The 13,893-nt window shown below is 46.3% G+C and overlaps 1 protein-coding gene across 1 annotated transcript in view; it reads left to right on the top strand.

The window, feature by feature from the left end:
* LOC124555531 (src kinase-associated phosphoprotein 2-A-like) overlaps positions 1-13,893 on the top strand; it is a 247,144-nt gene that overhangs the window by 210,255 nt on the left and 22,996 nt on the right. Inside the window, exon 3 of the mRNA XM_047129485.1 lies at positions 7,257-7,618. Coding sequence (XP_046985441.1) covers positions 7,257-7,618 — 362 coding nt within the window. The remainder of the gene's footprint in view (positions 1-7,256; positions 7,619-13,893) is intronic.

Raw genomic sequence — 13,893 nt, 5'->3', positions numbered from 1 at the left:
GGTATGACTTCGGGTTCACTAGAGGATTTCCCGTCAATGACTACGGACTGTGACCTTTCTGAGAGGAAATCAAGAAACCAGACGATACTTTTATCGTTTGCAACGGCGTGGTTTCTGTGTTGTGACTAAAAATATCCGTCCACATTGCGTTGAATTTCTTGTTCTGCTGTCCAGTCCATTAGCATGACATGCTAGAAAATGTGTACTGTTCGTCGGCTGAAGAAAGCAGTGGAGCAAACTAGCAGCACTACACGCCTCTACAAGCTGCATCAAATGTTTTCTAGTATCACGCTATCGGAGCTGTTAAAGGATAGATAATTAATAAGTGAGAACTTCAATATATCGTTACTTGTTTGCTACAAAAACACCACCAAATCCACGCTAGTTTGAAGTTACAATTTCGACATACACATTCAATCAGTCACTTATAAAAGTCAGCTTGTGGTATCTAACCCAATCTTTTCCCATAAAGATTACAAAACTGATTGTCTGGGACAGAAAGCTCCCTCCGATGCTATCCAAATCGACCTCTTAGAAAGCTCAGTTGCCGGCCATAGTTTGTATAACACGCCACACGGATTTTAGTTAATTCAGAAGTCACAGTTTACACGTAAAATTCGGAATTTCATCCATTTATCTTCAGCTATCGTTTGTGTTCACTTTACGACACTTCAGTCACGTTTAAGTCATAATACCGCAAAATATTCACATCTATTCAGAGCTCCGAATACACGTGCCCGAACATGATGAAGGTTGAGCTTCGAAGTTGTTCTAGACTTCACAAGGCAGTTCTTTAGCTCACGAAATACGCGCGACTGTACTGTCCCCTGATTGGCTGATATAAATCAAAGCCGATCCGATATCAGTACTAAAGCGCGCAATCCCGCGTGTTTTACTAGGAAACAATCACAACATAATAGCTTTTATGAGCAATTCATTAAATGAATAAACTTGTAAAACCCACAAATATCAAAATTACTTCTTCGTGTACTGAATTATCGTAAATATTTCTTGCATTCCCAGTACTATGAACTGGCTGGTTTCACTATAGAAATTTCCCTTCAGAGTACTATTCTCTGCTTCGTACTGACAGAATTCTCACGCTACCATCTGCTCAATTAATAGACATAACACTATTAATTTATTATATTACTCTGTACTCTCACCATCATTGACACTAATAATTAAATATATTAAATCAGCAACAATTAATAGAAGACGTAATTGAACCGTAAAATTACTACTGGTTCACCAAAGGTTATTAATCTCAATCAGTACACAAAATGTAAAGTGGAAGTAGGTACCAAGGAATAACTGATGAAATTATACACAATTTTCAGTAACACTCTTTATTCAAATTTGGTGCAAGACTTTACGATATTTAAAAAAAAAACAACAATCATTTAAGAAATAAGTCACAATTTACGATAGGAAAGGCAAGCAATTTAACATATACAACGCGACGCTGTTTAATAGTTCAAGCTCAGCTAAATTAAGGTGAATTTCACTCCATTCATTAAATGGCGCAGATTCAAATGGTTCAAATGGCTCTGAGCACTATGGGACTTAACATCTATGGTCATCAGTCCCCTAGAACTTAGAACTACTTAAACCTAACTAACCTAAGGACAGCACACAACACCCAGTCATCACGAGGCAGAGAAAATCCCTGACCCCGCCGGGAATCGAACCCGGGAACCCGGGCGCGAGAACGCTACCGCACGACCACGAGCTGCGGACAAATGGCACAGACTAACTTGTCTGCAACATATAAAGACAATCCTGTTTACAAAAGTTCTCAAAATAGGAAAACCAAAACGCATGAGTCGTGCACATGGGGGACATTTACAGTTAATAACATTAACATTTCCAAAATGTATAAAAAACAAATTTTACAAATTTCTGCCAGTTAACTTACGGCAAACACACACACTCGCCAGGTAGGACTTGCGAACTTCTACAACATTCTCATTTCACGGCAACAATTTCAACCCGTAATGAAATGGAAAACTTTTGCATGGCAAGAAAACACACTAATAACCAACTACATGTAAAAAGCGCATAAGCACGTTGAGTAAAAGTCTTAAAATGTATTGAATTGGAAAAACACACAACAGTTTTTGCTCACTAGAAGCAATATAAAAAATCCACTACGGCGTACATTAACCTTGCTTGATTATAGGAAATATACATAAACAAAAATTTACGTAAGTTACAGCTTCCAGATGAGCAGGAATTCGTTATGCAATTGACTAGTTCTTACCACGAGGCAAAAAGGAATTTCTTCTTTCTTAGGGTACCTTTTACATGTGAGTCTAGTAATACTAGTTATGGCAGGCGAGAGAATGGATGAGGTCTTAGTGCCTTACATTTTAAACAGCACAGTCATTGGTGCCTTAGACTTTCACAGACATGGCAGAGGCTAACAGTCGAATAAACCCGTAGGTAAGCTGGGAGGGGAAAGAAGCCCACCCTTTCTAATATTACCATCTCCCCCCCACCCCCCACCCCAAAAAAAATACGGCTGGTATAATTAACAAGAATAAGTAAACTGAATTCAATTAAACTCCATAAAATCTGTTAACAATGAATACTCAACTTCCGGTGCGTTACGACTCCCAGGACTGAACCAACGCAGCACCTCCAAATGCTCTGTCGAGCCGCCCGCTGCCAGCCGTTTCAACGGACGCAGGAAAGCGCGCCGATTTTCAGAACCTCCTCGCCGGTCGACAGCATACGGCCGCTTTGCAGATTAGGCCCCTTGCGGACCCACGCTCAGCAAGATTCCTTTCGTGACGAGCAGTTAACGCCCCACACCACGGAGCCGCTGCTCACGTCGCCTACGCTGATGCCGCGGTCTGCGTGCTGCCCCTCTGGCGCCGGCAGAGAAGTCGCTTCTTGATGCCCCGAGTGCCAATTCTCCACGAACCCATACAGCCACTTCTTAAACCCACGCGAACACCTTACTTTTCCGCTTTCCCGCTAGAGGGAGACACCGAAGCCTTCAATTGCGACAACGGCGCCACCGCCAGAAAACGGAGGGCGACTGCTTCACGCTACGCGCTGCGGCGCGCTTTTCAAAGCTAACTTTACTATGCCTCAGAAATATTCACAGAAGATACAATTTTATTTCCAAAATAGAGTGTGAACACCAACAAAACGGAAAAACTGCAGGAACGAGTTTCTGACTGGAAATGGAGTAAAAAGGTCCTATCAATATGTGTATGGAAATGCATCGTTGCCATGGTAGATGAATGAATGTTCCTGTGACCACGTGCCGTGTGTTCCTTTGTGTTGCAGTTTGTGTGATTGACGCAGCGTACTGTAAGCAGCAGAATGGTCCGGTATTCGTGTCAGGAACAAGCCAACATAGTGTTTGCGTGCGACGAAGCAGATGGAAACCGTCGATAAGTACCGAAAACAGTGTCCTTACGGACACCAACCACATCACACAACGTTTAAGGCTCTTTTTGGGCGTTCGTGTGGTCATAGGGCCATTCAGACAGACGAACTCGCAGGGAGACGGCGGACTGTGCGTACACCATATTTGGAGGACCGCGTTCTACAGGATGTTGAGCCGAACGCTAGCACAAGTTCCATGCACATGGCCCGCCAACACAATGTCAGCCAAAGTACGATCGTGAGTATCATGCATAACAACCGCTACTATCCCTATCACCTGCAACGAGTGCAAGGATTATCAGTAGTAGATTTCCCTCTGCGGGAAGGATTTTGTCGATGGTTTTTGCACCAGACCATCGCAATTATGGGATTTGTGTAATCAGCCCTCTTTGCCGACAAAGCAACCTTTTTCAGAACTGACATCATCAATCTGCATGATCGTCATCTTTGGGCTACAGACAATTCGCTGTGAAAGGTTGAGGCGTCTTATCAGCATATGTTCAGCATCAATGTGTTGGCAGGGGCCGGCCGCGGTGGTCTAGCGGTTCTAGGCGCTCACTCCGGAACCGCGCGACCGCTACGGTCGCAGGTTCGAATCCTGCTTCAGGCATGGATGTGTGTGATGTCCTTAGGTTAGTTAGGTTTAAGTAGTTCTAGGGGACTGATGACTACAGATGTTAAGTCCCATAGTGCTCAGAGCCATTTGAACCATTTTTTTTTTTTTTTTTTTTTTTGGCAGGGATTCTTGCCGACCACGTACCTGGATGAGTTATTATTCCACTTGAACTTTCTGTGGAATACTCTGTCTGGGCTGCTTGTGAATGTGCCTTTGGGAGTACGACAGTTTATGTGGTTTCTGCATGGCGGAGCTCCAAGCCATTTCCGCATTACAATTCGCCGGCACCTCAACCTCATCTTCCCTGGACGTTGAATAGGACATGGAGGTCCTGCAGCGTGGTCTGCTACATCACCGGACTTAAATCCCTTAGATTTTTTACCTCTGGGGGCACCTGAAAAGCGTTGTGTATACTGAACCAGTTCCTGAAGTGCAGACCCGTCAACAGCGTGGTCACGACGCCTGTGATGCTATCCGGAGAGAGGCCAGAACGTGCGAAAGAGAGCGGCACTCCATGATGTGACGTGTGAACGTGTGCATTGCATCCTACGGAGGCCATCCTGAATATCTGTTGTGACGTGGATAGGATGCAGCTCTGTTCTGTGTTCCAGAACTATCTGTTGTCGTTGCATGCACACAGTCCATTTCCGGGCGTATGTTCATAGGGCCTTCTTTCATCAATTTCCAGTGAGGATTCCGTCCCTGCAGTTCGTCGGTTTTATTAATGCTCACCCTGTAGACTGATTTTATTATGTATGGTTTAGGTCCGTAAGATGCGGACACTTTTCGGCACAGCCGTATCTATTGGGAAGTGCTGCATCGTAGTGCATATCTGTCATACTAGAACTACGAATGACGTATCTGCTCGCTACCGTCCTATTTACATCTACATCGGTATTCTCCAATTCACCCTTAAGTGCCTGGCAGAGGGTTCATCCAACCATTTTCATACTACCTCTCTACCATTCCACTCTCGAATGGCGCGTGGCAAAAAGGAACACCTAAATCTTTCCGTTCGAGCTCTGATTTCTCTTATTTTATTATGATGATCATTTTTCCCTGCGTAGGTGGGTGTCAACAAAATATTTTCGCATTCGGAAGAGAAAGTTGGTGATTGAAATTTCGTAAATAGATCTCGCCGCAATGAAAACCGCCTTTGTTTCAGTGACTGCCACCCCAAATTGGTTCAAATGGCTCTGAGCACTATGGGACTTAAGATCTGAGGTCATCAGTCCGCTAGAACTTAGAACTACTTAAACCTAACTAACCTAAGGACATCACACACATCCATGCCCGACGCAGTATTCGAACCTGCGACCGTAGCGGTCGCGCGGTTCCAGAATGAAGCGCCTAGAACCGCACGGCCACTGCGGCCGGCCTGCCACCCCAACTCGCGTATCATATCAGTGACACACTCACACCTATTACGTGATAACACGATACGAGCTGCCCTTCTTTGCACTTTTTCGATGTCCTCCGTCAATCCTACCTGGTAAGCATCCCACACCGTGCAGCAATATTCCAGCAGAGGACGGACAAGTGTAATGTACGCTGTCTCTTTAGTGAGTTTGTCGCATCTTCTAACAAGGAAACCTCCCCATCGCACCCCCCTCAGATTTAGTTATAAGTTCGCACAGTGGATAGGCCTTGCAAAGCTGAACCCAGATCACTCGAGGAAACAGGAAGAAGTTGTGTCGAACTATGAAAAAAAAATAAGCAAAATATACAAACTGAGTAGTCCATGCGCAAGATAGGCAACATCAAACATATTGGGAGGTCCGGAGCGCCGTGGTCCCGTGGTTAGCGTGAGCAGCTGCGGAACGAGAGGTTCTGGGGTCAAATCTTCTCTCGAGTGATAAGTTTACTTTCTTTATTTTCGCAAAGCTATGATCCGTCCGTTCGTTCATTGACGTCTCTGTTCACTGTAATAAGTTAAGTGTTTGTGTTTTGCGACCGCACCGCAAAACCGTGTGATTAGTAGACGAAAGGACGTGCCTCTCCAATGGGAACCGAAAACATTTGATCGCAAGGTCATAGGTCAACCGATTCCTCCAAAGGAAAACACGTCTGATATATTCTATACGACACTGGTGACGGCATGCGCGTCACATGACAGGAATATGTTGTCGACCCACCTAACTTGTACACTTGGCGAATGGGTAAAAAGATTCTTCTACCTTGCCCGATTTAGGTTTTCTTGTGGATGTGATAATCACTCCTAAAAAAATGATGAAAACATAAGAGTTTGTCACATAAACTGCAACAAATGAATGCAACAGTTTCACAGTCGCGCAGTTTTCCCTGTGCTCTGTCAAAACATATGTTTTTAACGTTTTCAAATTTTTCCGTGTGTAGACCGTCAAATCCTGCTTATGTCCAAGCAAATCTGAACATGTCCTGGAATTTTGGAGAGCGAAGTTGATTGTGTGTGAGTGCCTGAACTTTGATAATCGACACACGATCACGTAAACAATACTGCTCTGTGCACCTGTGCAGCTTCGCATAATAATTGTCTGAAAATAAAATATTGAACTTTTCACTCGAGGGAAGACTTGAACCCAGGACCTCTGGTTCCGCAACTGCTCACGCTAACCACGGGACCACGGCGCTCCTGAGCTCACAACTTCCTTGATGTTGCATATCTTGCGCATAGACTACTCAGTTTGTATATTTTGCTTACTTTTTTCATAGTTCGACACAACTTCTTCCTATTTTCTCGAGTGATCTGTGTTCAGTTTTTCAAGGCCTATCCACTGTGCGAACTTATAACTAAATCTGAAGGGGGTACGATGGGGAGGTTCCCTTGTAAGTGTTCTGCCAACAAAGCGCAGTCTTTGTTTCGCCTCCCCCACAATATTATCTGTGTGGTCTTTCCAATTTAAGTTGCTCGTAATTGTAATTCCTAGGTATTTAGTCGAACTGACAGCCCTTAGATTTGTGCGATTTATCGTATACCCAAAATTTATCGGATTTCTTTTAGTACTCATGTGGATGACGTCGCACTTTTCTTTGTTTAGTGCCAAATGCCGCTTTTCGCACCATAGAGAAGTTCTCTCTAGATCATTTTGTAATTGGAATTGATCGTCTGATGATTTTACTAGACGGTAAATTACATCGTCATCTGCAAACAATCTAAGGGGGCTGCTCAGATTATCACCTATCATTTATGTAAATCAGGCGCGGTACAAAGCGCTGCACGGAACACTTTCATAATATGTGTTATTGCTGGGTCCGGCAGGTGGCGGTATGGCGGTGGAGGAGTACGTGGATTCCGATGCGACGGGCGCGCTCGAGGAGACCGCGTGTTACGAGGAGTTCCCCAGCGAGGTGGACGGCGGCGGCGACTGCGGGCGCGTGAGCGGGCCACTGGTGCGCTGGGAGCGGCGCTTCCTGCTGGGCCACGCGCAGCGCTGCTGGGCCTCGCTGGCCGGCGGCCGCCTGCTGCTCTACCCGGGCCGCGGCGCCGCCAGCGCCAAGCCCAGCCTCGCGCTCTGCCTGCGCGGCTACCGAGCGCGCCCCGCCTGCTCCAGCCTCGTGCGCGCCTCCAGGAAGCGGGACACTCACTTCGAGATCGTCTGTCCTGGCAAGAAGACTTACCAGGTGAAACTCATCATCTGTACACCCTTTCAGCTACATCCACACTGGCAAGCCAAATCATTATGACCGCTGCCCATCGCGACGTTAGATGCCACGTGGTGGATTTGCGGGCACGTGACGCGGTAACAGAGTATGCAAGCGGAACAGACACGGACGGGGATCACCGTAGCGAAGATATGGGCTGCAAATGGGGAAATCCATTGAGATAAGCGACTTTGACAAAAGGCAGAGCCTGTGAACGAGTATCTAGAAAACGGCGAAGCTGGTCGAACGTTCACGTGCTACTGTCGCGATCATCTACGGAAAGAGGTAGAAGAACAATGGAACTACCACCAGGCACTAAACGATTGGACGGTCACGACTCTTCACAGAACGTGAGGTTTGGAGGTTCAAAAATGGCTCTAACATGTGGCATCACTGCCGAAAGTGCACAATTCTAATGCACGCACAAGTGTTTCGGAGAACACTGCTCCTCGTACGTGAACATGGAGCTCCTCAGCAGACCACTACTACGTGGTTATTCGTCCACCAGACTCAGAGGGCCATAGACACGGGTTCCCAGGTTGATACCATGTTTCTTCACTTCCGAAAGGCGTTCGATACAGTTCCCCACAGTCGTTTAATGAACGAAGTAAGAGCGTATGGACTATCAGACCAAATGTGTGATTGGATTGAAGAGTTCCTAGATAACAGAACGCAGCATGTCATTCTCTATGGAGAAAAGTCTTCCGAAGTAAGAGTGATTTCAGGTGTGCCGCAGGGGAGTGTCGTAGGACCGTTGCTATTCACAATATACATAAATGACCTTGTGGATGACATCGGAAGTTCACTGAGGCTTTTTGCGGATGATGCTGTGGTATATCGAGAGGTTGTAACAATGGAAAATTGTACTGAAATGCAGGAGGATCTGCAGCGAATTGACGCATGGTGCAGGGAATGGCAATTGAATCTCAATGTAGACAAGTGTAATGTGCTGCGAGTACATAGAAAGAAAGATCCTTTATCATTTAGCTACAATATAGCACGTCAGCAACTGGAAGCAGTTAATTCCATAAATTATCTGGGAGTACGCATTAGGAGTGATTTAAAATGAAATGATCACATAAAGTTAATCGTCGGTAAAGCAGATGCCAGACTGAGATTCATTGTAAGAATCCTAAGGAAATGCAATCCGAAAACAAAGGAAGTAGGATACAGTACGCTTGTTCGCCCACTGCTTGGATACTGCTCAGCAGTGTGGGATCCGTACCAGATAGGGTTGATAGAAGATATAGAGAAAATCCAACGGAGAGCAGCGCGCTTCATTACAGGATCATTTAGTAATCGCGAAAGCATTACGGAGATGATAGATATACTCCAGTGGAAGACACTGCAGGAGAGACGCTCAGTAGCTCGGTATGGGCTTTTGTTGAAGTTTCGAGAACATACCTTCACTGAGGAGTCAAGCAGTATATTGCTCCCTCCTACGTATATCTCGCGAAGAGACCATGAGGATAAAATCAGAGAGATTAGAGCCCACACAGAGGCATACCGACAATCCTTCTCTCCACGAACAATACGAGACTGGAACAGAAGGAAGAACCGATAGAAGTACTCAAGGTACCTTCCGCCACACACCGTTAGGTGGCTTGCGGAGTAATGATATAGATGTAGATGTAGACCCAACGACATTGTCAGTTAAGATAGCAGTGGTCACGGGACCATAGGGATTCGATCGTCGATCAGTGGAAACGTGCCGGCTCTTTGGGTGCATTTTTGGTACACTAGCTCGATGGCAGTCTCCACAAATGACGTCACTGAAGTGAACGGCGGCTCGAAACGCGCATCGGGCCACGGACGCAGGCTAGTGATAGCAGCATTCTGCTGTGGGAGACATTCTCCTGCGCTTGCTTGGGAAGTACGGTAGTAATCGAGACACGCTGACAGCTACGAACCATCTTCGTCCCTTGATGCTTGACGTCTTCCCCGACGGCGATGTCATCTTTCATCAGTATAATTGTCTGTGTCTCGGAGTCAGAACCGTGCTACAGTGGTTTGTGGTGCATTATAGTGAACTCACGTTGATGTCTCGGCGACCAAGTTCGCCTGATGTAAATCCTATGGAACCCATCTGTGTCGCTATCGGGCGCCATCACCACGTACGCAAATCAGCGGCCCGTACTTTACTCGAATTACGACCTGTGCGTAGACATCTAATGCCACATACCTCAGCAAACCAACAAGCTGTCGGATCCCTGATACGCAAAATCAGAGACGTATTTCGCTTCAAAGACGGGCAAACAAGCTATTAAGCAAGTGGTCATAATGTTTAGGCTCGTCAGTGTACATCTGCAGGGGCTGGACAAAAATATGGGAACACCGTGATTGAACATAGAGTGTCCAGTAACATTAATGTGACCACTTGTCAAAAACCTGAATAACCACCTTTTGCATAGCGGACCGCTGCAAGACGTACGGGAAGAGAGCCAATGAGCTTCTGGAAGGTATCGACAGGGATGTTGAGCCTCGCCAAATCCAGGTTTTGCGGCCACAGTGTGAACAGATCGATCGAGGTGGTCTTACAGATTCCTAACTGGTTTTTAATCAGGGGAGTTTGGTACCCAGGGACGTACAGGAAACTCATCCACATGCTTTTCGAACCACACACGGACATTGCCATTGTGAGACACGCTGCATTATCTTACTGGTGGATTCCATTCTGCGAGAAAAAGCACATTACATGTAGGGGTGGATACGGTTCCCAAGGATAGAGGCATGTTTGTATTGATTCACTGAGCCTTCGGGAGTGACGAGATCACCCAGAGAATGCCAGGAAAATAGACCATAACACTCCCTCCTCTGGCCTGAAGCCTCCCGACGATTGTTGCAGAGTGTTTGCTTCCAGGCATTTCACGCTATACACGCCAACGGCCATCTTTCTGATAGAGCGTAAAACGTGATTCATCTGAGAAGACCACCTGTTGCTACTCAGTGGACGCCCAGTTGCTGTATTGCTGTCCAAATTCCAGCCTCCGTCGCTGATTAACAGCAGTCAGTATGGGTGCGTGAATTAGACGACTGCTGAAAAAGCCTATACGCAGCAACGTGCACTGAACCGCCGCTAGCCGGCTGTGGTGGCCGAGCGGTTCTAGGCGCTTCAGTCGGAAACGGCGCGGCTGCTACGGTCGCAGGTTCGAATCCTGCCACGGGCATGGATGTGATGTCCTTAGGTTAGGTTTAAGTAGTTCTAAGTTCTAGGGGACTGATGACCTCAGATGTTAAGTCCCATAGTACTCAGTCATTTTAACCATTTGAACCGCCGCTGAGGGGACACTGTTGGTAGCCCCTTGGTTCATCTGGGCAGTCAGTTGTTGAACAGTTGAATTTCTGTTTGCCCGTACACATCTCTGCAGCCGTCGCTCACCCCTGTCATCTATAACCTCTGGCGTACCCTAATTGGCTGCTGAGAATTCTTCCGGGTTGTATGGCCATGGTCCATGAAACTCTTGTATCCCTGACGTTTCGTCCAAGGCTGCGTTGGACACCTTCGGAGGAGTACCTCTGAACATGTCCAACGCAGCCTTGGACAAACGTCAGGGATACAAGAGTTTCATGGACCATGGCCATACAACCCGGAAGAATTCTCAGCAGCTGAAACATCGGGTCGTGAAAGCCTTCATTGTATCCTAATTGCCTCGGCACGAGATTTAATAGTGCTGCTTTGCCATCCACAGTATACGTTAACCAGGGAAGCTCGCGAACAGGTTACAAACTTAACCGTTTCAGTAATACGTCCATCCTCGGCCCAAAAGCTGCCATCTCATGTTTGTGACTGGTTATTGCACGTTGACGTCTAGCATAGGTGGTGGTCCTATTAATGTGACAAGACCGTGTAGATGCGGATGCTAGCCAAGTCTGCAGGCTGCGCTGTTTTATTTGACCACGAACGGCACGTGTAAAATATCCTCAATAAGTTGCAAATGTCAGCTGCATTCAGAACAATGTTCTATGTAGCGGTGAGCTCATTATGTCGCAGCTAAGTGGCTTCGAACGTGGACAAACTGTTGGTGCTGGTATGGTGGGTGATTCCGTAGCCAAGGTAGCCGAAGTATTTGCTTTTTCAAGAGGCACCATTTCGAAGATTTGTATGGCATACAGTGAAAGTAAAAAAAAACATCATCCACGACGTCACAAAGCCGACGAGACTATGTGTTGAATGATCGTGACAGGTCGTCATTGAAAAATATTGTGACTAAAAACAGGAGGACGACTCTTACAAGTCAATACGGAACTGACTGTCGCACTCGCGAACCCTGTCTGCACCAAAACAACACAGAGGGAGATCAGTAAGCAGGGAACTGTAGGGCACACGTCAGTGATGCAAATGCCCGTAACAGGAAAACGTGATACCGAAACCATGAAACCTGGACTATGGAGCAATGGAGGAAAGTCATTTCGTCGGATGAGCCTTCTTGCACGCTGTTTCCAACTTCTGGCCGAGTTTACGACACAAGAGAGAAACATGGCGTGGGTTTGTTGATGATTTGGGCAGCCATGTTATGGTATTCCTTCGGCCCGATGGGTACTCCGCAAGGTCACATCACTGCCGAGGATCATGTGACCATTTTGGCAGATCCATACCCTGATACAATATTTGTTCCCCAATGGTGGTGATGGTTCCAAGAGGACAGGACCCTGTTCACACAGCTAGCATAATCCAGGACTGGCTTTGTGAGCACGAGGATGAATTTTCGCATCTCCCCTGACCACCACAGTCACCAGATCTCTATGTTGTTGAGCCTTTGTCGTGTATTTTGGAGACAAGGGTGCGCGAAGCATCATCTTTACCTGAATTTGCCACTATTTTGCAGGAAGAATGGTGTAAGATTTCCTTGAAAACTACACAGTACCTGCAGTCATCCATTCCGACACGAATCGAAGCTGTTTGGATGCCAAAGGTTTTACTACACCTTATCAGGCATAAGATGTGTTATGTTTTGGTGTTTTAATATTTTTGTCCACCCCGTGTATATCTACACTATCTGATCAAAATACAGGGGCATCCCAGATGTTGCTAGAGGTGGACCTGCCAGTATAAAAGGAAGCGGGAAGTGTTGTGTTGTCAGCAGAGAAGCAGTAACTGCAGAGTGGATCTGTCAGGAGAGATGAGTCATTCTCAGTATGAAGTAGTCATGGTTGTCACCTGAGTAACAATCTAGGACATTTCAGCCTTTCCAAAGTTGCCCAGGTTCAAAATGGTTCAAAAGGCTCTGAGCACTATGCGACTTAACTTCTGAGGTCATCAGTCGCCTAGAACTTAGAACTAATTAAACCTAACTAACCTAAGGACATCACACACATCCATGCCCGAGGCAGGATTCGAACCTGCGACCGTAGCGGTCGAGTTGCCCAGGTCCACTGTTGGTAGTGTCATTGTGAAGTGGAAACACAAAAGAACAACCACAGCTAAACTAAGACTGGCCAGGCATCCCGTACTATCAGACAGAACCATCGAGCATTGCGACGTATGGTAGTTGTAAAAATTACATTATTGGAAGGAGTCACTCGCGAGATCAAAGCGCTGCAAGTAGTCCACCTAGCACAATGACTGTGCGTAGGGACTTAAAAATAATGGGATACAGTGTTCTAGCAGGTCCCTCTAAACCACAATTTCTGTAGTCAGTTATAAGCAACGATTGATGTGTAGTAAAGATCGACGCCACTGGACGGTGAATGATTGGAATCGACTTATTTGGAGTGATGAATCACGCTATACCCTCAGGCAATCCATGGAAGGGCCTGGATTTGCTGAATGCTTGCAGAATGTTAACTCTTCATCACGCGTAGTGCCAACAGTGGGGTACGGAGACCGTGATGTTACGATGTGGCATGGAGGTTGTTTTCTTATTTGGGCTGTGGTCTTCTTATTGAACTTAATGAGTCACTAAATGCGGATTCATATGAACACATTTTACAATATTGTGTACTGCGTGTAGTAGAGCAACAGATGATTGTCAGTAAACGCGCACTGTCAAAGCGCCATCGGCGGGGCAATGTCTTATGGACGGTAACATTCTTGTAATGCACTGAGGTGAGAAAAGTCATGGCATACCTCCTACTATCGAGCCAGACGTCCTTTTTCCCGGGGTAGTGCTGCAGCTAGGCATGGCATGGACGCAACACGTCGTTAAAAGCCCCCTGAAGAAATAATGAGCCGTGCTGCCTCTACAGCCGTTCATAATTACGAAAGTGTTGCCGGTGCAGGAATTTATTCACGAACTGACCTCTCTGTTATGTCC

Source organism: Schistocerca americana, chromosome X (assembly GCF_021461395.2).
Source record: "Schistocerca americana isolate TAMUIC-IGC-003095 chromosome X, iqSchAmer2.1, whole genome shotgun sequence".
Lineage (NCBI taxonomy): Eukaryota > Metazoa > Arthropoda > Insecta > Orthoptera > Acrididae > Schistocerca > Schistocerca americana.
Note: the sequence above shows the minus strand (reverse complement) of the source record. Positions and strands in the feature narration are given on the sequence as shown.